The 27,521-nt window shown below is 39.2% G+C and overlaps 2 protein-coding genes across 14 annotated transcripts in view; one reads left to right on the plus strand and one right to left on the minus strand.

Annotated features, from left to right (window-relative positions):
• The window catches only part of kcnab2.L (potassium channel, voltage gated subfamily A regulatory beta subunit 2 L homeolog), a 127,345-nt gene extending 120,293 nt beyond the window's left edge, over nucleotides 1-7,052 (plus strand). For 8 of the 9 annotated variants that reach the window (XM_018224406.2, XM_018224405.2, XM_018224408.2 and 5 more), the window contains one exon: nucleotides 230-7,052. In XM_018224406.2, the coding sequence (XP_018079895.1) occupies nucleotides 230-319 (90 nt within the window). In that variant the 3' untranslated portion in view covers nucleotides 320-7,052. 9 annotated transcript variants of the gene reach the window in all.
• A 9,513-nt stretch (nucleotides 7,053-16,565) lies between these two features.
• Nucleotides 16,566-27,521, minus strand: part of chd5.L (chromodomain helicase DNA binding protein 5 L homeolog) — a 135,691-nt gene continuing 124,735 nt past the window's right edge. For 3 of the 5 annotated variants that reach the window (XM_041569409.1, XM_041569410.1, XM_041569411.1), the window contains 3 exons: nucleotides 27,161-27,321; nucleotides 26,816-26,930; nucleotides 16,566-18,138 (listed from right to left, as the gene is read on the minus strand). In XM_041569409.1, coding sequence (XP_041425343.1) covers nucleotides 18,023-18,138; nucleotides 26,816-26,930; nucleotides 27,161-27,321 — 392 coding nt within the window. In that variant the 3' untranslated portion in view covers nucleotides 16,566-18,022. Of the gene's footprint in view, nucleotides 18,139-26,636; nucleotides 26,691-26,815; nucleotides 26,931-27,160; nucleotides 27,322-27,521 lie in introns of all 5 variants that reach the window. The other 2 variants (XM_041569412.1, XM_041569413.1) reach the window with 2 other exon arrangements.

The following is a 27,521-nucleotide window of genomic DNA, read 5'->3' on the forward strand; positions in this document are numbered from 1 at the left end:
ATTTGTTTTTTTAGATGGGGTCAGTGACCCTCATTTGAAAGCTGGAAAGTGTCAGAAGAAGAAGGCAAATAATTCAGAAACTGTAAAAAAGAATAAACGAAGGCCAATTGAAAAGTTGCTTAGAATTAACCATTCTTTAACATACTAAAAATTAACTTATACTTGAACCACCCCTTTATTTAACAGTTAACTGTATTTTTATTCCTTTTTTTTTTTTTTTATAATGCAGGTCCTTCCGAAACTGTCCTCTTCCATTATCCACGAGATTGATGGTATTTTGGGTAACAAGCCATACAGCAAAAAAGACTATCGATCATAATGGTGAATGCCGCTGGACGGGACTGTCACGGTTCTACTCCAACTTTCCTATTTGCCTGCTTTAGCTTTACTGATTCAAAGTGGAGTGTGGCTGCATCAAAGAACACACCGTTTCCAGATTGAAAAAAATGTCAGGAAAAAAAACAAAAAACATTCAAATCATTATTGTAAGAATCCATGCGCTTAATGTATACAATTATCTGCTGATTTGCTAAACTGCACAAAAAGTAGTTAATGGAGGAGCCGCCTTAGTAGTAACATAATACTTTGTTTCTCTCCGAACGAGTGGCTTTTGCGTTTCCTCTGTGTTTGCTCAGGCGTTTTTCTGAAATCTCCATGTACATATGTATCAGATACTGGATTCTCCTCCAATGTGATATTCTGGCTTCATATGTCAGTGCTTTGTATAAAAACAAACTGGAATTGTATTCATTCCATCTCTTGCTAAACATTCTCCCATGAAGACAAATACACGACACACATCTCTATCATGCGATACTAATCCCTCAATGTCCGTTTGCTGGCAGCTGTCATTTTAATTTTATTTTAATTGTATGGTGGCACTTCCTCCACTAGGGCAGACGTATTGGACGGGTGTTGGGGGCGCACGTGGCCCTTTCTCTCCTACTTTTACACCTTCAGACCATCGTAGTTTAACATTATAAAACATTATTGCACATGGGATATTTTAATCACTACAATGCATGTTTCCCATTGGTCCATGTTTTCTGCAGCACATTGTCGAGTGCAGGGGACCAGTGGGGGTAGAAAGTTGGAAACGTATTACTAGTTCTTTGAAGAAGAACCGTAGCAATCGAATTAACTTGCCTCTTCTGATCAGCTGCTGTGTTGCGTATTTTATTTTCGGGTTGGTCAGAAATTGCTGACTCGGAACTGAATGCCGGTCGGTAGGGACCTTTGAGAACCATGACAATCAAAATGCCTTTAGGGCCTGTTCCCTTAAAGGGAATTAAATTCTGTTTGTTTTGTTAATTAAGATTTTGCCCAAAATCATACCCTGTAGCATGTATTTCCATTCAATGGTTTCCCCCAGAAAGCTTAGCAGTGCTCTCAACTGCCAGATCCTGTTGAAGCTCCGTGATGTGCAGTGGGACAGGTTTCTTCCAGCTTTCCTTCTCTGTACTGACTGAGCCTTGAGCATAGAGAGTAATTCAATTGTCCTCCTTCTTCCTCTCCATCTCTCTTTGTTTTCTAACCATGAGTTAAAGTTTGCAAATCAGAAGCAATATCTGCATTTTCAGACGAAGAATCGACGGTTGAGGCATTGGAGATTTTCACAGTATACGTTTTTCGGAATTATAGATAGAATTTTCTTAAATTTTTTTTTCCATAATTTAAGACCCAAGTCCTGTCTTCATGTCTGCACTTAAGTGTTTCTTGCCTGAGCAGAAGCGGTTAAAATTATAAGCATCACTGGCCCTCAGTAGGCTTGGGCGCATTTGACCCGTTTCGTTACGCCAAAAATTAGTCGCCGACGCCCATTAAAGTCTATGGGCGTCAAAATATATTTTGTGCTGTAGCTGCCCTTTGAAGACATCTTTACTGATAAAATATGTAGTTATATTCATATATTTTTAATTATTATATTATGAACCTGAATCACCTGTTGCTTTTGTGCATAAGCAGAGCATTAGGGATCAGGGGCAGAACTACAGAGCAAGCAGACACTGGTTGCAGGGGGTTCTTTACGTTTCTAATTAATGAGCATTTCCAATATATTTTTATAGAATAGGTCTACTTGCAACTGATTTGGGGCCCTAAATTTGAATTTGCTGTGGGGCCCAGTAGTATCTAGTTATACAATTGTGATGGAGGCTTATCTGATTTATATTCATACAGAATTATTTTGCAGTAGAAACCCTTCTGTAGGCAGCCTTCCCAAACAAAAATGTCGCCCTCTTCCCCTGCTTTTGTGGTCTCTTAACCTGCCAACTACCCCAGCATTTTTCTACAAAACGAAAGTACTAAAAGTAGAAAAAGTACAAAACTAAGCTGTAAGAAGTACTGTAGCTCCACGGCTGCCCGGAGACGTGTACTGAGATTGTCGCTTAGAGTTTATATTCAGCGATGTTCACTTTGCAAGTAGTTGTGATTGTATTAGGGCAGGGCTTGTGGGAATCACGTCAAGTCATTCTCTGCATATTTTGAGCTGATAACTCTAGAACATTAAGTCTAGTTCATTGTTTATTGTGCTTTTATTGCCACCCCAAAACAGATTAAAGTTATCGTGGACTGATAGCAATGTGTGCCGGCCGTGGGACTCATCCATTGTAGCACAAGCAAAGTGGACGTCTCTCCAGTTATTTCTATACTCAGCCCTCCTCCCAGCCATTGGTTTGGAGAACCATCAAAGGGGGGAGGGGATATCCCAGTTTTAGTGCCTTTTTTCTTTTTTTTTTTACCCTCTAATTGAAGATGCCATAAGAGCTTAGAGAGCTTAACAAATTCTAATCTCAAAGTCTAATTTTAATCAAGCAGAGGGCAGGACAGTAAATACATTTGGCTGAAAGATCCTTTTGTTAAATGAAAAACAAAAATATTTAACAGCAGAGACACCCCCTCCCTGTATACGTTTAACCCTTTACAAACACCTTTACTGTTCATCATCCTAAAATGTTCCTTATTCTAGCTCAGTATATACCGTTTCTATATACGTTCTGCGAGTGCCGTTCACGCTCAGTGTTTTGTGGCATTGCCTCCAGGTTAAGTACAAGATCACAAAGTAGAAGCTATATTTATGGATGAAGCAGTCTAGTGAATAGGATCCTTTGGCACATTACACAAGTACATTTTCCAGCAGCCCCTGCTGAACTGGCACAGAATTGGTAGGGCTGTAGCTTTTAATGGCTGCATTTTTCTGACTGTGTATGTAATATCCTTCTTCTGTGCTTGTTTTTCTCTCAAACATTACAGCCCAGGGATAATCTTTACATTGCAGGTAAAGTGTAAACACAACTCAATAAAATTCCAGTGTTAAACGCGTCCATGTTGCTGCCAACTTGCAGAATAGAATCCTGTCCCCCGGGAGGCGAAACATTATCCAAAGACTTGGATTTCATTTAATATTGCTGGAAAACAGATTTCATTTAGGCAAGCTGTTGTTACATTAACAGAAATAGAGACTTGAGAGCAATGTTAAACTGCAAGAAAACACACTGAATGGCTCCGTTTCCATATAACCGTAATATAACTGATCCCTTTGATATCTTTTTTTTTTTGGTTTGTTTGTTTTGAGCATTACCTTAAGGAAAGACACGGGGAGAGATTTAATCGCCGCCGATAAATCGTCTCTTTTTTGGGGGCGACTAATCTCACCAAACTGCCTCCCGCCGGCTATAGTCTAAATCGCCAGCAGGATGGAATTTGGAGCGATTGGTTTTCAGAAGTTTCCTCATGGGGCAACTTCGGAAAACGAAGGCCACCGATTGCCATCCCGCCGGAGATTTGCATTCTAGCCGGTGGGAGGCAGTTTGGGAAGATTAGTCACCCCAAAGAAGAAGAGATTTGTCGCTGGGCGATTAATCTCCTTGAATCTGAGCGTGTGTCTCCGACCTAAAGGAAAGCTGTTAAACTAAGAGCAAATATGGAATTCCATCACACACCTAGCTACTATACTAGTAATGAGTCGGCCTTGGAGTAATAGCTCTGTTATTACTGTATATTAGTGATAGATAGGGAATATTGGTTGGAATTCTAGCAAGTGGCTAAGCACTGAGATCAAACGAGCTGACAATGGAATCAAAGCAAAGCCCCCTTCTCTTAACTAACTAACATGGATAGTTTATATATTTTTTTTAAAAATTTTATTTTAAAACCCTAATTAACATGTAATTATGAGATAAATACTGTAAGTACTTCTAAAGTACTAAAATGTCATGAACTTGACTCCGTTTCTAGATGATTGAAGTTTTCCTTATTGTTGTAACAAGGGAGACGATCTGTTGGCGTAACTGAAATTCAGTTGATTTTGTTCGTACGGCTAAAGCTTTTCCTTTTATTTCCATGGAAGTGTTTTCTATGCCCGATCCCAGGGGCGACTGGCTGGAGGTTGGTGAATGCAGACTTGACTTGGAGATGGCAGCTAGTGCCTTATCCAAAAGTGATTGGTTTTCAGTATAGACGAGGCACACGATTGATGAATTAGTGTTGTTTTATGGGGAGAAAAGCATTCTTCTAGATATTCTACTTCTGTTAGGCCAACACCTTATCTAAGACAAGTCAAGCTAATCACTATTTACGCCAGTGTGTTAGGGATTGTCAGCTCCCCAGGAATATCCTCTAATATACACTTTTACTTGTCTTACTTTCCTTCTAAGGCCCCGTTGGCTTAAATAATGGATTAAAAAAAAAAAATCCAAAAGATAATGAAGTGAATCAGGCTCAGCAGTAGAAACGTTGGCTTCAGGTGCCAGGCCCCAAACCATCAGCTTGGAGAGCAGAACACCATAGAAATGGCCGGGAATACTGAACAATTCCTACAACAGGTCAAAGGAAAAGAAAAAGCAGAAATATATTCAAACAGAAACGCTGTTGTTTGAATACATTTCTGTCTTTTATAACTTAATAGTTTTAATTGGTTTCACTTATGTTCTAATAAATGCAAGCGCAGTGTAAATGGAAATATAGCACAGTGAGTGCTGTTTAAAAGCTCTCGTTACAGGAACATGCCTTGATCTAATTGAGTCCCAGTTCCATTCAGATTGGGTATTTCCCGCAGCCCATGGCTCACATTGCAGCACAACATTCAATCAATAACTTAATCATCACTGGCCAATAATCATTTGATATTTTATTCCTAGTCTTGTCTCTGTCCAACTCTCCCTACGTAACTGTACTTATTGCACTGGCTCATACACAGACTAACGTAACAACCCAACATAAACATACTGCATTCTTGGACATCTGAAGAATAAATGTATTTTGAAAGTGGGGGTGAATGTGCATGAGAGTAGAGCAGCAGTTACTATGCATTGTACTGATGTGTAATCCACCGACTCGTCTATACAATCGCTCACCCCCTACTCTGAGCCAAAACTCTTCTTCTGCACAAAACACAACTGCCTGGGGTCACCAAATTTTTTTGGCCTTCCTTGTACCCCCTGGACAAATACATGTACAGTACAGACAATTTCTGTATTTGTCGTGTGCCCTTATAGAATTGGCACAATATATAGCCGAGAGTTTGGAGAAGATGGCGGCGCATCGCTCAGCGTTCAATACCTTGCTGTGTGTTATTTCTGGCAAGAGCCTTGCCGGGAGTAGGACGTGCGTAACTACAATCATGGGGCCCCCAAGTGATTTTAGGTTTCCTTCTCCATGTTCCAAAGGTTCTCTAAACGTCTTTGGGTAAAACATTCTTTCTCTGTTTTTCCCTGTTATGTAAATCCCAAAGTTTGAGCAATATTGTAAAATCACAAATATCTGACCATAGTCCGTGGTACAAAAACATTCTTTATGCCTCAGATTGGGGGCAGGAGGGTGAATATGTACAGGGTTAAATGATGGATTTTGCCTGCAGTGCAGTAATACAGATAAAATGCCACTTTTACTGGAGCAACAGAATTTATTATCCATTTCTTTTATGAAGTTGGTACAGTAGCCTTTGAAGCTTATGTGATATTGTTCTACATGGCATATTGCCCTCCTTATTACACTCATCTCATTGCTCTGGTATTGGAATTGTCTCCAACCAGAGAATCCTGAATAGAAATGCTGCTGCTTCTCTGTCGCTTGTCCCTTCATTAATTGCTGTGATTTCTGTTCCGTCTGTACCTAGTTGTACTTATTCCCAATATCCACCTGCAGAATAGTCACAGAGCTCACCTTCTTTAATCTCATGTGTGAACCTGGTCGCGGCTCCATCTGTAGGTAACAATACGTATCCATAAAAATTGTCTGTTATAAAATCTGAATTCTAAAGCAGATTCCTATTAGGCTGATCCAGTAGTTGCTGAACTACAGTGGCATTACAAATATTTCCCATGGCCTGCTGGGATTTCTAGCGCTGCTTTGCAGAACTGATCCAGTGGTTTCTTGGTTTCCTTCCGTCATTATGTTTACGTTAAAATAGAATCTTGTCATGGTTCCATCTCGTATATTCAATAAATGACCAATTATTCACTAGCCATGCGCTCGCTGCTGCCAATAATAAAAGAACTTGCTTTAGATTTTGGCAACGTCTCCTCGAGAGGGGAAAACTTTAAAACAGAAATAGAAGAAAAATCTGCTTTTGTGTTTGACCCAATAAAGTATTTCTAATTGCACGTTATAAAGTCTTAACGCTTTGGATAAGAGGCACTGAATGTAAATGACTATGGCACCTCCACGTTTCACATTTATGCATATCTTATTCATAGGTAACCTTTCAAATAATGCTAGAACTGTGAAGAAAATGACTTTTTGTTGTAAACGCTTTTAAGTTTTATTTTTCCAAGTTCCATGTTTGAGTATATCTACCTTGGGAATAGTAGCGACTGTGGAGCTTCCCCTTCGGAAACGCCACGACGGCCGATCACATCTGATTGTCCTTATCATGTTTAATCTCTGTTCTGTAAATACAAATAACGGTCTTTTTATATTTTATGTATAGATCTTGGTTGAGCTGAACTGCAAACATAATGACCTGAGATTGCGGTGCATTGTGCTTCTGAATGAATGTTCAGAGATTAACAGCTGATGTATTTATGGAATGACAGAATAAAAAGAGAAACATTTGCCTTGTACAGTGTGATTGTGATCATTCAATGTGCCGAAATGCCTCACGGGCACCAACATTGCAAGTGCCGCCCTCATAACCTCACATCTCCAAACCAGGGGTCAATGGTCACAGCAAATTCTCTCATTCTGCAATGACCAGTTTTAGGGCAGAGACACACTCAGATTCGGGGAGATTAGTCACCCAGCGACAAATCTCCTCTTCGGTGGAAATCTCCCTGAACTGCCTCCCGGCGGCTAGAATCTAAATTGCCGGCGGAATGGAAATTGCCTCACAAGGAATCTTCGGGAGACTTCGGAAAACAAAGCATTGCGAGTGCCATCCTGCTGGCGATTTAGATTGTAGCTGGTGGGGGCAGTTCGTGGAGATTAGTCACCCCGAATCTGAGTCTGTCTCTGCCCTTATGGTTAAAAAGAGTTGCCTGTAATGGAAACCTAATTATGACAGTGTAATTAATGGTCAAAATATCTGATCCACTAATCACAGTGAATAATGACCAGCACAATGCAGAACTAAAGCTGCAATAAAATAACAATTACATGATGTAATTAAAGTAACTGAGCATTTTATTTTTAAATACTCCAGAATTTGCTGAGTTAGCTCTGTATGTTTTTAGGATAGAAGTTGTTGCCAGTATAACTGAATGGTGGGAACGTTAAAGAATACAGGAACCTTTTTTTCCCCCCCATCTTTAAAATTACTTTAAATAGCCCTTAGAATAATTTTCCTTTCTCCATGCATTCAGAGTTTCCTTGTCTAGCTTGAGGCTCTGCCCCCCCTTTTTCTGAGCTCCCCTTCTCTCTGTCTGTGAAGATCTCAAAGATGCACCAACTGGGCATGCTCACTGTCTGCTCCAATGAAAATGAACAAGGCATGCATAGTAGTCACCTCTTTGACATCGTCATAGTCTGAGGGAGGAGAGCTTAGAAAGTAAAAATGGCAAAACTTCACACTAGACAAGGAAGTAACACAAAGAGCTGCAGTTGAACTGGCTGTAGTAGAGAAACTAAATGAATCTGAATGCAGGGAGAAAGGTATGTAATTCTAAGGGCTATTTAAAATAATTTAAAAGATGGGGGGGGGAAAAGGTTCCCTTATTCTTTTACCTTCCCACTATTCAGTTATACTGGAAAAAAAGTATATCCTAAAAACATACAGAGCTAACTCAGCAGAAATCTGGAATCTACAACCTTGGCACTTAAAGTCCCTGTATCTCAGAGTTTAGATTCTATCTATAGCACACTAAATTGTTGACTAGTTGCTAGGGTTCCACTTAATCTGGCAACCAGGTAGTTGATTGAATGCCAGAACCTGAATGGAAGGGAAACAACAATGAACATCCAGCCTTGGAATGAATCTGTACTGAAGTTTCTGCCTGACACCAGGGACTAGATTACATTTTAGGGCAGAGACACACGGTCAGATTCGGGGAGATTAGTCACCCGGCGACAAATCTCCGCATCTTCAAGGCAACTAATCTCCCCGAACTGCCTTCCCGCTGGCTAGAATGTAAATCACCGTCTGGATCGCACTGGGACCACTTTGTTTTCCAAAGTTGCCCAATGTTTCTTCGAAAACAAAGTGCTCCGAGTGTGATCCTGACAGTGATTTACATTCTAGCCAGCGGGAAGGCAGTTCGGGGAGATAAGTCACCGGACGACTAATCTTCCCGAATCTGACCGTGTGTTTCTGCCCTTATAGTTAAAGCACAGTAATTTATTAAAAAATAAAATAGCCAAATTGTAACTAGTCTCAGTATAACAATGTATACATAAAATAGAGCTTTACCCTTCTGCTTCTGAAAGTGTGGGTCACAAAATGAAGCAGGAGATGGAGCAGTCACATCTGACTTCAGACTTCAACTGGTTAAACAGGAAGTAGTGCTGCCAACTGCTTGCGCTCTAATTGCACTCTCGCGGCAGAGGTCTCTCCCTTGTGCCCCGCCTGCTATTCACTTTCTGATAAGTTCTCTCTCCAAATAAGGTTTTCAGGTTTCAATTCAAAAGCTGCCCTATTGTGGTCACAGTCCCTCCTCCATGCAACTTTTACATACAATGACAGTGTTCCTCAAATCATAATTCTATGGTATTGCGCATAAAAAAAGAAGTGCGGTCACTCGCTGTTAGTTATGAACAGCATTGTGGCTGTGTCAAATATAAAATTGGAGGTCCAGGTTGGGCAAACAAATACTTTCTATAAACCCTATGGGTCCAGATAGGGAGAATTACCATAAAATCCAACACATACAGTAGTACAAGGCTTCCTGAGTGGGGACAAGTGGGTTTATCAGTACAGTAATAGTAACTCACTGATCAAATGGTCTGACCTGTATAGGAATATACTCTAAGGTGTAATACTGCTACTGGACTGTACACGTAGGAGGTTATTTATCAAAGTCTGAATTTATCTCAATATTTTCTGCTACAAACTCCAATCAAATCCGCTCGGGTTTTTTAAGATGATTTATTATTACATTTTCCTGTAAATTTGCTTTGCAGGAAAAAATCTTATCTTCAAGTTTTTTTTTTTTCGAATTTTTCACCCGATAACTTCGGCGTATTGCACGAAAACCAGCCCTATGGCCCTATGATACAGATGCATCCAGCAGGTGTGTAACCAATGGGCCTTATTAACTGCATTTTGCATGACAGCCTTATTAGCCTTTGTGGCTTTTGAATGGCAGCCCTGTAAATGCAGTTTCTGTTTGATACATATATATATATATATATATATATATATATATATATATATATATATATATATAACTAATGTGTGATTGTCTTGCTTTGACTCTCCTTACTACTATGAAAATGTTATTGACTTATCTGGCCAACGCTGCTCATGTCTCAGACTGAATTGTCTCTCTATAACCCATAGTTTTAAAACGGCATGGCCCCTGACCTGTAAATGTTTTTCTATATGCCAACGGAAGAAATAGCAATAAAAACATTATACAAAATTGGACGTTGTTAGTTCATCATACTAGAAATTTTTTCAAAAAATGAATTAGTTCTCTAACATCAGAATATTTGCTTTGTAATGAATTCTGTTCTTTGACCAGGATTAAAAACCGCATCTCTTTATTCATGCAAAATTCCAATTCATGCCCAAGAAGCCCATATAACGATCATACCAAAACCTAATAAAGACCCCCAGCTATGCAGTAATTACAGGCCAATTTCACTTATTAATGTAGATAATAAAATATACGCTAAGTTAATTGCCAATAGACTAAGGAAATTCACCCCACATATCATTAATCCAGAACAAACAGGTTTTGTCCCTAATAGGGAGGGAAAGGACAACACTACCAGGGTCATCTCCTTAATCCATTATGTTGAGAACAAAGGCATACCTACTATGATATTAACAACAGACGCGGAGAAGGCCTTCGATAGGGTGTCCTGGCACTTTTTAAAGCGAACGTTAGAGGGATTCGGTATAGGGGAAATAACAATTAACAGGATTATGGCATTATATAGTTCTCCCTCAGCAAAAGTAAGAGTTAATGGAATCTTATCACCACAAATTATGATAAACAACGGCACAAGACAAGGTTGCCCCCTGTCCCCGATCCTTTTCGTATTGGTTATGGAGACACTACTAAATACCATAAGACACAACCCAGACATTTCAGGCCTAGTTATTAATAAAAGAGAACACAAAGCAGCCGCCTTTGCAGACGACCTGCTCCTATTTATTACAAGGCCAATAACATCACTACCGAACCTAATGAACCTCTTTAGTAGGTTTAGTGATATATCCAATTTTAAGATTAATTTCCACAAGTCTGAGGCGATGAATATCAATTTACCCCAAAAAACAGTAAAACACCTAGCTGAGTCCTTCCCTTTTCAGTGGGCAAAAAGAACTATAACGTATCTGGGGATTAAAATATCTAAAGACCTTTCAGCCCTATACAAGGATAATGTGGCCCCGTTACTTGACTCAATCCCTTTGCTACTGGGTAAATGGAAAAAATTGGGTTTGTCATGGATGGGGAAAATCCAGGCAATAAAAATGATAGCAATTCCAAAGATTTTATTTTTTCTGCAGAATATACCAATATTTTTCCCAAAAGTATTTTTTACAAAGATAAAAGCAATACTGTCCAATTTTATATGGGGTGAAAAAAAAGCTAGATTGAGTTATCATCTGTTAACAATGCATAAACAGAAAGGGGGCCTATCAGTGCCTGATGTACAAGGATATTATAAAGCGATCCATCTAGCTAGAATTTTGCAATGGAATAAGGAAACTTCAGAAAAAATTTGGGCAGAAGTAGAACAAGCTGAATCACCTATCCCACTAATAAACTTGATTTGGGCCAAAGAAGAGAATATTTTAGCGAACTTAAAAAAACACCCAACAATTGGAGCTACCTTGAAAATATGGTTTTTGTCGAGTAAGTTACATGGGTTATCAGAGTCTCCATACATCCTCCAACCATTAAATCAAAATTTAAACTTCCCTCCAAGCATGGATAAACAAGCATTTCGGCATTGGGAAGTATACAATAACAGATCTACTTTGATAGCGGACTTTGTAAAGAATAATAAAGTGATATCCTTGGCTAAGATACAAAGAAGGTGGGGATTCCACCCTAGAGACTCTTGGTGCTACAACCAACTACACCACTTTATAAGCAAAAGTAATTTAATAGGAGGGAATAGCCCACTTACGTGGTGGGAAAAGACACTTACATCTCCAATTGCACTTAAAAAACCTATGTCTGTAATTTATAGATATCTACAGGATAACGCAGTTCCCCAGACAATCAGATACAGAGAGGTTTGGGAAAAAGAATTGCAAGTATCTCTCACCAATGAAAACTGGACAGCTATTTATAACTCGACCCATAAATCAACAATAGCATCCAAAACACAGGAAATGAATTTCAAGTTACTATCTCGATGGTATTACACACCTGAGAGACTCCACAAGATATATCCTAATTCAGAAAACCAGTGTTGGAGGTGTCACAATGCTGAAGGTAGCTACATACACATATGGTATACTTGTAAACCCTTAAAAAAATACTGGAATAAGATTCAAAAAATGATGAGTGTGATACTTCAAGAGAATGTTGCAGCAGAATTTCTACCTAAACTTATTTTACATTTTGATATACAAAAGAACAAGATAATCAAAAACAAATTGTTATTACATATGATTCAAGCTGCAAAAGCGTTAATTCCTAAGAACTGGAAAAAAGTAGACCCTCCGACTTTTTCGGAATGGGTTCAGATGGTGGAGGAGACGAGAAAATTGGAGGAAATAACAGCAATTAGTCATAGTAACAGCTCTAAATATTGGGAAATCTGGAAGCCATGGTTAGATTATATGCACTCAAGTGAGTAAAAGTAACAGGTTGACAAAAGACTGAAAAGTGATATATAAGAGAAGATAACGGAAACATTGACAAGCATAGAAAATAGAGTAATTAGGGATAGGATGGACTCTTCTCTTCTCTTTACCGGCTTATAGCATCTGCTATGATGATAGGATGATGGAAAATTTTATGTGGATGGTATAACCTAAAAATTGTTTATATAATATATGATGTACTATGCTGGTACTCCCCCCCCCCCCCCTCCCTAACCCTTTCTTCTTCTGTACCCCTACTCTCCTTTATTTTTTGGAAAAATAAAGATTTCAAAAAAAAAAAAAAAAAAAAAAACCGCATCTCTTACACACTTAAATTATTTATGAAACACACAGAACAAAAATACACAGTAAGGACGTGGCAGTTGATTGTGGCCTTTAGTGGACAGAAAGACTGTATTCCTGAATGAGTGTCTGTAGGGGATTTTATGTTCTGATGCAAAGCTCCTGTTAAAGAGTTTATGAATGTGATGGCACCAGGCTGTCAATTTAGTGATCAAGGAGGTGAGTAGAAGGTGCACATTATTCTTCATATTCATTTAAGAGCTTTTCATGGCTGAGGGAATTTATTTCAGATCTGTTGCTATTGGTAAAGATAACTCATCAAACGTTCACTATAACCACATTCATTTCTCTTTATCTTGTTTATGTTTGAAGCGACAGATATTTGGGGAATTACGTAATTACCACCTTCTTACCATAATAGTGATTGAATGGTAGATGTCTCCATTGTGGCTATTATAGGGGCTATAATATAAGTTATTACTGAACAATATTTCTCCAGATCAGACTACCATTATTGGGTATTATTTGATTTTGGATATTTACAGTTCAAGTCCCACTTTGAGGTTCAATATTAGGTCAGGACCCTCCCACCAAGCTCACACCAAAGTTTAAATAATATAAAGACATTGCCGTATTAGGCATTCAGACTGCCATTGCAAACGTGTTCACACCAAATTTTACTGTCAGTCTGGGTTTCCAGTAGTAGGTAGGACAACAAAGCCCTATGTGACCTTTAGCCTGTGCCCCCAGCCACTGCTTTCAGCCCATTAGGCCCCACAATTTGGAAGTAGATGAATGTCACTGGCCTGGTTGTGTTGTAATGAAGGTGCTCTGATGGGCAACTGCCATAAGAATGTTGGTTGTAACGAGAACCAGATACAATGTAAGTGTAAGCATCAGTTTTCTAAAGCTGCCATCGTGAGCACTGTCGGACTGGCCCCCCGGGATACCAGGAAAACTCCCGGTGGGCCCAGGTGTCAGTGGGCCTCTTGCTTCTAACCATTTGGCCTATTTCATGGTCATTCCCTATTTCTTTAGGGAGCAAAGAATGAAAGAATAAAGTATAGTATGTAGAGATAAAAGACTAGGAGAATAAAGAGTTTGAGTGAAGAGAGGAGGAATAATAGTTTGAAAAATGGGCCCACGGTCTAAGGTTATCTGGTGGGCCCTTGACATCCTAGTCCGACACCGATCGTGAGGACCATCCCTACAACTGCCATCTCACCGATTGGTTTTTAAGACCCATAGGAAACAGTGAGGGCACTGTCTGCATTGCTTTGCTCGGATTTCCTCCCACATTTAGATACATACTGACCCGTGTATGTGATGAGGACTATAGATTGTAAGCTGGGCTGAGGGAATTGATCATTCCTGGCGCTAGATGCAAAAAGCAACACAGAGAGCAAGCTATAAGTAAAAAGCTTCCTATTGTCTTGCTTCCCACATCATACTGAATAACATGTCCCACCCCTCCTATATGCAGCACTGCCAAGTATACGTGCATTCTGGGAGCACAAAGAGAATGTCTATGGGCAATAGCAGCAAATTCCAATGGGAAAAGTACAAAAAATATAGTGTTCTGTATGGATTCTTTGCACTTTGAACCTCATCCTTTTATTTCACTGTATGCTTTAGGAGCACCAGCCTTGACTTTTCCCAAACAGAGTCTATCTAGGCAATGCTCCTTGTCCGATGGAATGTTTTAGTGTTTTAGCTGAGGAACCATGTGTGGGGTAACTGTCATCAGAACTACAAACAAGTGTGTGGGTCACCTACTGGGCTAAACTGTGAATTTATTTGGTATGAAATATTACCGTCCTTATTACTTGTAAATCTTTAAAAAAGTTGATCATAAAAGTTCTCTTCAATCAAGACTTGAGGATAACACTCAAAGCAATGGCTTCATCTACAAGTGTGGGAGATAGGCGTTGGTAAGGGGTGCATTTTGCTACATGCAATGGCCTGGCATCTTTAGTGCTCAAGCTACTACACAACTACAGTTTCATTCCTCCCCCACCATTATGATTGGTATTTGCCAGCTGGTATTGGAGTTCTCTGACACCTGGAGTGATATCTAAGTTTCTGCCCTAGGCCACCAGATCTGGACAACCTTTACCCTTCCGACTGTTGTTCATGCAATTTGCAAAGCTCCTGTTTGGTTCTCAACATCTTTTCTAAAACAGGTGGCAGAATGGAACCTTCATGCTGAGACTCCCTCATCTCTGGAAGGTTGATATATTAAAATCAAATTTGCATTTTTATCAAAATCTTGAAAAATGAAAAAACTCAATCCGGGTTCTATTGACCACTATCATATTTATTCATTGGAAACACTCCACTGAGATAGGAAAAATTTAATTAAAAAATATTTGAATTAGTGGCAAAACTTAAATTCAAATCTTCTTAAATTAGTCCCTATGGGGACGATTTACTAAAATTAAAATTTCTTTTTCTTTTGTGCGTTGTATTTTTTCCTCTAGAAATTAGATTTTTTTTTTAATTCACTTAAACTCTACGGAGAGCTTGAAAAAGACTGTGCAGTAAACGTCTTGTCAAAATCATGCAATAATTCGAATCTTATGTCTTTTTCTAATCTGATGCTCGAATCGTTCAACTGTTGTCTCCCGAAAATCTCGACTTTTTCGGTTTATCTCATAAAAACCAGAGCAGATCACAATGGCAAGAAATTTTAAAAGAGACATCTGCGATTGACTTCTAAATGACCAACAGTTTTCTAGCTGGAGTAATTTTGGATCTGGATTTTTAGCAGCTTTGGGGTATAATAAATCTCTACAAATTCAAGTTTTTCCACTTAAAAAAACTCGACCAGAAAAAGTCAAGGCTTCACAAATAGGCCCCTAAATATTTTGAAAAACTCGAATCCTCCAGTACTTCAGCAGTTGAGTTCCAATAGAAGTCAATGAGAACTGCGCTGATCCCATTGGAGTTTTTACCATTAGACTAAGGGGCACATTTACTATTGGTCGAATATCGAGGGTTAATTAACCCTCGATATTCGACCGTCAAAGTAAAATCCTTCGACTTCGAATATCGAAGTCGAAGGATTTACCTCATTTTGTTCGATCGAATGATCAAAGGAAAAATTTCGAAGGATTTTAATTCATCGATTGAACGATTTTCCTTAGGTAAAAAAATACTTAGAAAGCTTATGGGGACCTTCCCCATAGGCTAACATTGACTTCGGTAGCTTTTAGATGGCGAACTAGGGGGTCGAAGTTTTTTTTAAAGAGACAGTACTTCGACTATCAAATGGTCGAATAGTCGAACAATTTTTAGTTAGAATCATTCGATTTGAAGTCGAAGGTCGAAGTAGCCAAAAAAAAAACGTTGAAATTCGAAGTTTCTTTCCTTCTAATCCTTCACTCCAGCTAAGTAAATGTGCCCCTAAGTGTTAACCATTCAGATTAAGAAATTAAATTTTTAGAGGTTTTAGAGATATTCGTATTTTGTTTGTGCTTTTTATATTTGGATCTTTTAATAACTTTCCTGGCTTTAGAGAAATAGAGTTTGCTCGTGGGTTCAAAAAGCTCTAATACCATTAAAATCCAACCTTTAATAAATAAGCCACCATATTTCATATATTGCAAACTAATGGCTAAAACATTTCCATCTGAAACATATTCTACTTTTGGACTGGAGGGAGATAGAAATAATGCACTTTTACCGTGACGGAGCCGAGGCAGTAGAAAAAGCTGGGATAATAGAACAAAAAGTCCAGACAAGTTGATGCACTCTCCAATAGCAGCAGTTTGGTTTCTCCATCATGGCAGAGAAAACACTAGCGTGAAGTCCAAGAAATCATTCTGTCGGAGTCTTCCACTGATTGGTCAAAACATCATTTTCAGTTTTATTTTATTTTTTTGTGATACATTCAAATTAACCTATTTTTTGTGATACATTCAAATTAACCTACAGAATAAGTCATAAACATCTGTACAGCTTTAGTGTCTTGGGCCACAAAGACAAGCAGGGATGGAGTTTTTATTTCTTTACTGTATTGGCTTAGGTAGTAAGTAAAGATATGAAGTATGGGGTGAAGATGGGGCTCTCTGTAACCACTCACATACTAAACATAGGGCACAGCTTATAAACGCATAGGAACATCATACAGGTGTTGTCTCTGATTCCATCTCATGAAGACAAGATGTGGGTGCGACTCGCTACAGGAAAGGTCAGTGGAACATTCAGTTCATGAATATGGTGCATCTGCCAAGCCAACTGAAGGCAGGTAACTTTTTCTGAACGATTGTAATAGACTAGCTCAATAAAATGCAGTTTTACAGTTTTACATAAGTTTGGGAGCTCCAGTTCTTATATACAAGTCTCTGAGAAGCTTCATGTTTGTTCCAATTTTTATTTTCATTGTTACTGGGCTGAGCACCCCTGTATCCCAAGCCCAAACCCGAGTCACAGGCCTACCTAATGGGTTGCACAGTAATATACAGTATAACAAAAGCCTGGCCCAGACGACTGCTTTAAGGTAAGCTTAACGGTTAGGGGATATTTTAAGAGCTGCCTTATGGAATTGAATCCTTTTTATAGTTAAATAAACAGTTTACCCTGATAATATTAGTGGAACGCTAGGGAACAAACTGGGATGAAACTAGATTTCTCTATATACTATCACATGCAGATGTCTTACTCTTTATAAGCCAAACCATTGATTTTATACCTGAACGTGGCGCATATTTTGGACAATATCGTGTTCTAGCCCAAGGGGTACAGAGAGGATGGAAATACAGAACTTATGAATAGAATATAATGTACCGGGTGTTTTTTTTTTTTTTTGAAGCCTCCAATCCATAAGTACATGGGGGCAGATCCCTTATGAAAGAGCAGATATTTCTTTGCCCAGAAAGCTTAGGGAGACGGAGAATAGCCATGCAGCGTCTGATACCATAACAAAAACACTGAGCTCAAAGCCCTCCGGTGCCCACACAGGTCCCACACTCATTGCTCTGCAACAGATAGGGAACCTTTCAGCAACAAAATGTTTTTGTTTTTTTTGACAAACTTAAAAGGCCTCAGTTTAGCAAGTTGTTTCCTGGACATCAACCAGGTTTTTCTTTTCAAAATCGATAAAAAGAGAAACAGAAACATTACAGTAATACCCTTGGTAAGTATTTCAACTTTTATCAAGACAAACTCTTCAAGTCTTCAATAAGAAAGTGCAAAAATGTAGTAGGAAATGAAATCCCTTTTAACAAGAAGTCCATTTCATGGTAGAGCAGTCGAAGTGTGTCGATGGTGGTTTCAACTTCCCCTTTAGGCTGTGACTTAATCTTCAATAAAGATGATGTCACTGAGTCTCCCTTTCCGATCCAATGACGCACAATCCTTTAGGGAATCGATCATTTTTTTGTCAGGATACACTGAGTGAGTCCCATTGGATGCTGCAGAAGAACAGAAAGGAACTTTCTTTAACACTCGTTGACTTACATGTAACAGCTCAGACAACATTATTTTATGGTGTTTCAACCTCGATCATGGCTGTAAAGAAATGATTCATGAATATTTGCAACAAGGGTAATATTATCTGTCTCTACGTTCCATTTCCGGATGGTAACAAGAAGCACGCGACAGTTTCAATGGAGCAGTGGCATGATGGGTAATGGCGTTAATGAGTGCAACATTGTAAGGTGTATCCAGCATGAGATAAAACAAGACGACAATGGTATGGTCCAAGCCCACCAGCATTGGCTGTATTACATTTAAGGATGCAAGTTGTTGTTAAAATTATGAACAGTTGCCTCAATGCAGTAACCAAAAGCAACCGATCAGAGATTTATCTTTATTTACCTGCAGCTGACTGATCAAAGCTCATTCCTAACTGGTTCTAAGGATAACTGCACTAGGGCAAATGTGACTACTGTTGATTAATAAACCCAATTGTGCATCACATGCTAACGTCTGCCCCCTGTTTTATGGAATGGAATTGCCCCATCAGGCCCATTGTTGGGCAGATTTCAGATTTCTGGAGATCCACTGGACACAAGCATGCCAATGACTAGCGAGGACAGTAATCCTGCTGAAGATAACCAATGCTACAAGGTTAGCCAGTACTTTGTAGGCTATTTCCAGTAAATAGTAAATATCCTGTAGCACATTCATACTGTGGGTAGTTGTAACTCTTTATATATATATATATATATATATATATATATATATATATATATATATATATATATATATATATATATATATATATATATATATATATATATATATATATATATGTATGTATATAAAATGGAGTGTTTCCTACAAGTTCTATAAATATGTAGGTGGCATATATTTCTTACCTTAAATGCATCTGTTATATGGAGCCTGCATTAGAAAAAGCATAATATATGACAGGTCCCCTACGTCTTTCAGACACCGATGACTTTGCCATTAATGACGCTCACCCTGATATACTAGGATGCCTGACACAAACATCACCAAACTTCCCCAGAACAATTATTCAAGTTTATTTTTTTATAAAAATGTGTGTTAGGACTCACAGCCAATACTCTATACAACAGGAGATGTTACTATTTCATAAAGTGCAGCATAAACCTTGTAAACGAAGGTCTGGTCTTGGTGATGCAGTTTGTACATAGACAGGGCACTGGCATTGAGTAGTCACTGGTACGTAGTCTGATTTAACCAGGGATCAAGGTGCAGCAGGGGTCTGTACTGAGTCCATTCATTTCCAATAATAATAATTAGCTGTTTATTAAAGGGATACTGTCATGGGAAAAAACATTTTTTTGCAAAATGAAACAGTTAATAGTGCTGCTCAAGCAGAATTTTGCCCTGAAATCCATTTCTCAAAAGAGCAAACAGATTTGTTTATAGTCAATTTTGAAATCTGACATGGGGCTAGACATATTGTCAATTTCTCAGCTGCCCCAAGTCATGTGACTTGTGCTCTGATAAACTTCACTCTTTACTGCTGTACTGCAAGTTGGAGTGATATCACCCCCTCCCTTCCCCCCCCCCCCAGCAGCCAAACAAAAGAACAATGGGAAGGTAACCAGATAACAGCTCCCTAACACAAGATAACAGCTGCCTGGTAGATCTAAGAACAACACTCAATAGTAAAAACCCATGTCCCACTGAGACACATTCAGTTACATTGACAAGGAAAAACAGCAGCCTGCCAGAAAGCATTTCTCTCCTAAAGAGCAGGCACAAGTCACATGATCAGGGGCAGCTGGGAAATTGACAAAATGTCTAGCCCCATGTCAGATTTCAAAATTAAATATAAAAAAATCTGTTTTCTCTTTTGAGAAATGGATTTCAGTGCATAATTCTGCTGGAGTAGCACTTTTAACTGCGTTTTGAAAAAAACATGTTTTCCGATGTCAGGATCCCTTTAATGAGTTGGAGTAGGGCACGGAAAAATTGCTAAGTGGCAATTGAGATGCTGATGGTTATTGAGATCAGAGTTGATAAATGTAAGTATATGCACTTGAGATTCTAAAATATGCAAGCTAATTACACCTATAATGGGCAAATTCATGATAGTGAAGGACCTGGGGGTACTTGTGATTTGCATGACAATCACCCAGAACAGCTTGTGCAGGAGGCTGCCCAGAGAAGAAGACTGTTTTCAGGAAACTATCGCCTGCCATGAGATTGTAAGCTCTTTTGGGAAGGGCCCTCTTCACCATTTGTATCAGTTACTGGTCGCTATGTACAGTATGTTATTTGTATATTCTTTGTATCAACCCATTTATTGTGCAGAGCTGCAGAATATCTATTTAGTCATAATAAAGCCCTTCCACAAGTGTTTGCAGACTACAGCTAAGTCTAGTCAAATGGGATGCAATTTGGGTTCATTCGCACCATATTTTTGGGCTCCTAAAAACATTTGGCAAGTGGCAATATTGCCACATGAGACATTACCCTTAAGGTGGTTGGATTTCTTCATCTCAAGCAAGAAGATAAAGGACTACAGATACTATTAGACACATAGTACAATGCTGCCACAAGAAGTGGTTCCATTGCCCTATTTGCTGTCAGGAATGATGATTTCCCCCGTCTGAGGCAAATTGGAGATATCTTCTGATGGCTTTTTTGCCTTCTTCTGGATCACCTAGACATTACATAGGATCAAACTTGATGGGCTTGTGCCTTTTTTTCCAGCCATAGCTAGTATATATGTTAAGATATTTTCAGACACTAGTAAACCCTTTATTTTCCAGTTGTTTGCTGGGGTGGTAAATTTGGGAATAATCCTACTAAATATCAGTGGTTGCCAGTGTTGGACTGGGACTTTAGGTTTGCCACCTTTCCCCAGGCAGGCAGTTTTGACCCTTGAGAAAACCAAGCTGTCCTGGTAAAAACGGAACAGGTGGCAACTCTGGGTCTCCTAGAATAGAACCCGACACCAAGGGCCCACTCTTACAGCAATTAAATATAGATAGTACCAAATTGTATTCGGGTTTTATTTAGGGACCACCGTGGAAACAAGTATAGGCTGATGGGACCTTTCCTAGAAATCCTCTGGTTACTCTGATAGGCTAGTCTGAACCTGATGCTTACTCAAGGCTTTCCTTTACAATGACTCCCTGTCAACAGTGGCCCAAACCTCACCAGAGAAGATGCCGGGTAAAATAGCAACTACCTGCAGGAGGTTTTAAGAAGCAAAAAACACTAAAGTTATTGACACTCCTAAGGATGATTCCTTTAAGGTAAAAGGGGCAAACCACAGGCAGGAGAGTAAGGAAGAAATCAGAACATTTCCCTGTTAGAGCTACTGTTTCCATGTCATTTACACCAGTTTGGTTTCCCTCTAATGTACAAAGTCAACAAATGCCAAAATGTCCAAAACATGGAAAGTAATAAATAACAGGAAAGTGTTATCATTTATTTTGAGGAGCACTGAGATCGGTTGCTTGTTAGACGTGTGTCCCGCTATGTGCTGACCTTTGCAATAATGATGAACTACTGGAGGGATCGATATCTCCGTACAATTATGGAAGTTGTTCAGTCTTAATTATTAATGCATGTACCTTAGAAATGTCTCTAATGGTGCAGTGTGTAATGCAGTGGGAGAGTAAGTTCCTTGTATATAGCTGGATGGATGTTATTTAGGATGATACAAAAGCTTATTCCCTGGATTTAACGGTATAACTATTATCATGAATTAGTATAAGTGGCTTATTTCACAGTTAAACAGCAGACCAATAAACGCATTTATCCAAGCACATTTAATCACCAATGATCCAATGATACTGCTGCCATCTGGATACTGGACAGACATATCTACCTGCCATATACAGTATATACTTATCTATAAGGGAGACAGATGAACATGAATACATAGGCTACTTACAGGCCCGGACTGGCAATCTGTGGGTTCTGGCAAATGCCAGAGGGGCTGCTATAAGGTGCCATAGAAAGTCAGTATTTAGTGGGCTGTTTGGGCTTATGTGTGGGCTGATTGGGCCTCTGTGTACCTGAAATGGCATGGACTATTTTAATCCTCAGTCCGGACCTGGCTACTTATACTAATGAGCACAGTGCTTTATCAACCATTCGAATTTGGCTATACTTAAAATTACATTACCCAACCATTCATTTATGGGCTCCATGGGTAACAGTTGTAACAGAGCAATCCCATCACAGACGCTCTATAAAGGCTCAAAATCCCGCCCAGAATACTAATGTATTGTATTCTCACCGATATGGATTCATGCAGCTCAAAGGGGTTGTTCACCTTTTAGCTGACTTTAAGTATGATGTAGAGAGGGATATTCTAAGACAATTTGCAATTGGTTTTGAATTTTTTATTATTTGAGGTTTTTGAGTTATTTAGCTTTTTATTAACTCTACAATTTGCAATGTCAGCTGTCTGGTTGCTAGGGTCCAAATGTCCTTAGCAACCATGCACTGATTTGAATAAGAGACTGGAATATGAATAGGAGAGGCCCAAACAGAAAGAAGAGTAACAAAAAGTAGCAATAACAATGAATGTGTAGCCTTACAGAGCATTTGTTTTTAGATGGGGTCAGTGACCCCCATTTAAAAGTTGGAAAGAGTCAGAAGAAGGTGGCAAATAATTCAAAAACTATACAATATAAATAATGAAGTCCAACCGAAAAGTTGCTTAGAGTTAACCATTCTATAACATACTAAAAGTTAACATAAAGGTGAACCACCCCTTTAATCAGCATCAGACTGGGGGGGCCCAAGAGGGCTGGAGGCCCATCGGTAGTGATGTGCAGATCGAGAAAAACTTGTTCCACACCCAAACCAGACCTGCCTGCACTCGGCTTCCCCTCCATTTATAGACCCGCGCCAACCTGCCCCACTGATGATGTCACAAAAGGGATTGAGGAAAGGCAGGCGTGAGCCTATAAAACAGGAAGTCGGAAGCTGGCAGTCTAAGGTCGCTGGTGGGGAGCTCAACCCCAACCTGCCCATGACCCGCAAGAGGAGCAGCGCACCAGGTTTCCGATGTCCCGCCAGCCCAGTCCATAGATTACTTTTAGCCTATGCTGGGCATATGTAGATATTCAGAGCTGAACTTATTTTAGGCTTGGTATCAGATTCTAAAGATCAGAAGCCTAAGTCAGCTGAGCTGCACCATCAATTGTGGGAGGTTTAGACGACGGCAGCTGAGAATGATAAATAATGCAACGCTCCACTCATCCCCTAAGCACTTACAGCATGTCTTACTATGTTGTTCGAGAGTATGTCAATGTCAAATATTCATACTGCTGAGTTAATATTGATTGTGATACAAAGCAAAGGTCTTGTATTCGTTCTTTACAGTTGGCTATATTTATTTTGTTAATATAAGAAGGTCTGGATTTAATGCAGCGTATTTATCAACAAACATCAGTTTCTAGAGGCTGGTTCTCTAATGCACACGTCTACCATCACTAAGCCTTGAGTAACGCTCATACTTCTGGGAACACAGGGCATTTTATTATAAATGTAAAATAAATATAAAATGGCTATCAGTGGCCTATTTATCAAGCTTTGTAAGACAATATTTGCAGAAAAAATGGCATAAACAGTGGTGTCAAATAAGTAGGATATTTATAAAGCTGTGTATTTCTCAATTACAGGTGATTTAACAGTTGTGATGTGTGTGAGAAGCTGCTAAAAAGAACTGGTCACAGTATGTATAAAAGTGTGTATTTCCTATTATTATTATTTACACTATTATTTGACACCACGTCAGGCACCGCATTTTGCACATAATATACTTTCCAATTAATTAGGGATGCACTGAATCCAGGATTCGGTTCGGGATTTGGCCTTTTTCAGCAGGATTTGGCCAAATCAAGTGCCTGGCTGAACCAAATCTAAATCCAAAAAATCACGTGACTTTTCGTCACGCGAACAAGAAAGTAAACATTTTTTTCTCTTTCCCCCTTGTTCCCTTATTTGCATATGCAAATTAGGGGTTGGATTCAGTTCAGTATTTGCCCGAATCTTTCAAAATGGATTCAGTATTTGGCCGAATCCTAAAATAGTTGATTTGGTGCATCCCTACAATTAGGGGCACATTTACTAAGGGTCGAATATCGAGGGATAATAAACCCTCGAATTCGACCCTCGAAGTAAACTCCTTCGAATTCGAATATCAAATTCGAAGGATTTAGCGCAAATGCTATGATCGAACGATCGAAGTAAAAATCGTTCAATCGAACGATAAAATCCTTCGAATCGAACGTTTCGAAGGATTTTAATTGAACGATCGGAGGATTTTTCTTTAATCAAAAAAAGCTTAGAAGGTCCCCATAGGCTAACATTGTACCTCGGTAGGTTTAAACTGCCGAAGTATGTAGTCGAAGTATTTTTTATAGAGACAGTACTTAGACTATCGAATGGTCGAATAGTCGAACGATTTTTAGTTCGAATCGAAGCCTGAAGTCGAAGGTCGTAGTAGCCTATTCGATGGTAGAAGTACCCAAAAAAAAACCTCGAAATTCAAAGTTTTTTTTCATTCAAATCCTTCACTCGAGCTTAGTAAATGTGCCCCTTAATGTTGGCGTTCTATGAACCTGGTGCATGGACTGTAGCACAGTTCAGTTTTATCACCTTATGTGAGTGCACACACCATCTTCTTGTGCCACAAATAGTGTCCATCAATAGAATATTTATCTAATGTTGTCATGGTCAGTACCAGGCTGTGATGCCACTCTCCATACTATTTCCACTCATCTCCTCACTCAGCATCTTTATTCTCCTAGGTGGGATTATGTAATAAATGGCACGAAATTTGCCCAGAAGCAGTAACCCATAGCAACCAATCAGCAGGCAGAATTTACTGGTCACCTGTTTAAAAGCAAACATCTTATTGGTTGCTATGGGTTACAGCTCCTGGGTAAACTTAGTGACTTTTATTACATATGGGGGTAGTCTCTTTTCTTTACATACTGCACTCTATTCTTCCATGTATTTAGCCTCTTTTTCTCCCCATATGGACATAGGGCATGGCCAAATAGTTAGAAGTAGGATGGCCTGCTGATCCCTGAGCCCATCGGGAGTTTTCCTGGAATTCTGGTGGACCAGTTCGACACAGATCATGGTTTTCCTATCATTTATATACCAATTTCAACCAAAGAATATTTGTCTCTTATTAGGTTTTTAATTCAGACGGTACTGAGGGTTACCTATTCTCTTGTTCCTAACAGAAGCCCTGATCATCCCATATAGCTGCATTCAGAAAGGCTGGTGATCTAAGCATTTGTCAGCTCTGGGTCCGATTCAATTTCATGATAAAATCTATGGGAGAGATTCATTTTGAGGCAAAAACACTTTTCTTCTAATTCAGTTTTTTACCGTAGACTTCAATAGAGTTTTCATGTCAGATTAGTTTGCCATTTGGCTCTATGGGAAAATCTGGAATTGAATTAGGAGACAAGCCTTTCTCATTAAATTGTATTCCAATCACAACTTTTGGAGCAAAGCCATCAGTCAATAAAAAAAAGTCCTACAAACACATGCTGCATTTAAAAAGTGTATTTTGCAGATACAAAATGACTGATTTTACAGAAACATGGCGTCGCACACATTTGCAAAATATTTGGATACCGTGTGCTAAACTGCAAGAATTACCAGGGCTTAGCAAACCAGTAACATCGATTCATTTGGTACAGTCCAAATTTGCCAACGTGGCCATCTACGGGAAAAACATGCTTACAAGCAAGGTAACTATAGGCAAAAATCAAGTCCAAACTGGGAACCCAAAAATAGGATACACACGGCCCCCTGGTCAACGTACTAAATTATTGCATTGGTTTTCATTTTATCTGCTAAATGTTACTATTCTGTCCCTTTCTTCTTTCTTGTTGGCAGCCATTGCAGCAGCACTCAGTCATTATGGGCTATGTTCTTTTTTATCCTCTAGAGCAGCATTATATATGGAATTCATGATTGCAAAACAATGACTTTTTCTTTGGGGAAAACCATTTTGTTGATACAATATAGATAATGTCAGTGCAATTAAAATAGAAGTTAAATGGGGCAATATGACTGTGGAAATTGTACAAAATACGGCAAGATGATGGTTAGGCCTACAGTAAGCCTACAGTAGCTGAGGTAGGACAACCAAAAGGCTCTCATCTGAGAGAAGCAGTAAAGTGATTAAACCAATTTATATCCAATACTGAATGTTGGCTATTAAGCTGAGGCCCATGAACATCTTGTAGGAAGTGGCAAAGCAAAGAAGCCTAGACAGCATGCTACAAAGTTGATCTGCCATTCTGTCATCGGTTAAGACAAACTTTAAAAAAGGCAAACAAAATGGATGATATTACACTGCTGCAGATACAATGAAAAGGCTATGGAATTGTCAAACTAGTGCCGTGTGTGTATATATATATATATGTATCCATTAAGAGATGAAATCAATGGCAGAGCACAGAGACATGAGTCTGCTTACCTCCGTTTGAAATGAAGACTGCCACAGAGGAAAATCTTGCAAGCGGCTAAAAATCTATTGACAAGAAAGAAAACATCTTGCTTGCCTTGTGTCCTCTCAGCTCACTGGCAGTCTACTGAACATATTCCTTCCTAATCCTTAGATAACCGCTGGAGCGCCATACACAGAGAAGAACCTACCAGTCATGTATGGTCCAAGAGGCATCTGGCTGTAGTTGACAATGCTGCCAGGACCAGGTCCTCGGAAATTGGGGCCAAAGTTGTTATTATACATTTGAGAGGATCCGAATGTTCCCTGAGGTTAAAAATAAAGAAATATATATTTTTAAGGAAAACAATGGAAAGATTACAAGTGTACTGAATGGACTTTGCCTTTTGGTTTAACTGTGTGTGTTTATTGGACACAAGTACAGTATTTAAGGCTTAAAATAATTTCTACCCAAAAATGTGACACTTCTTGGCGACACTCCTTATGTTATCATCTCGAATGTGTTCTGAAATGAAAAGTGTGACTAATGATCTGACCTGGAGAGTCGGGTCCCCTCCTCGGTTGGTGAGTCTGCTAAGAATACTACGCTCAGACATCTGTAGGCGGGCTGCAACAGGCGGGATTCTAGACAGCATTGAGGGTAAACGGGTCACATCTGCCTTCATATCGCTCAGCAATTCTTCCAGCTGGTTCAGAACTGAAACATACCACAGATTCTGGATTCAATCTCAAACGCTCAGTAGAATGGTTGTCAAGACTGCAACCTTCCAGCGGGGAGTGGTCGGTGAGTAGCATCCAGGAGTAGCGGTTCCAGTACTGCTTGCTATTTTAGCCCTTTAAAATGGGTAGAATTGTGTTGCTCCCATCTATGGTTATCACTGAAGCTTTACTCCAAGG

The sequence above is a fragment of the Xenopus laevis genome, chromosome 7L (assembly GCF_017654675.1).
Source record: "Xenopus laevis strain J_2021 chromosome 7L, Xenopus_laevis_v10.1, whole genome shotgun sequence".
Classification (NCBI taxonomy): Eukaryota; Metazoa; Chordata; class Amphibia; order Anura; family Pipidae; genus Xenopus; species Xenopus laevis.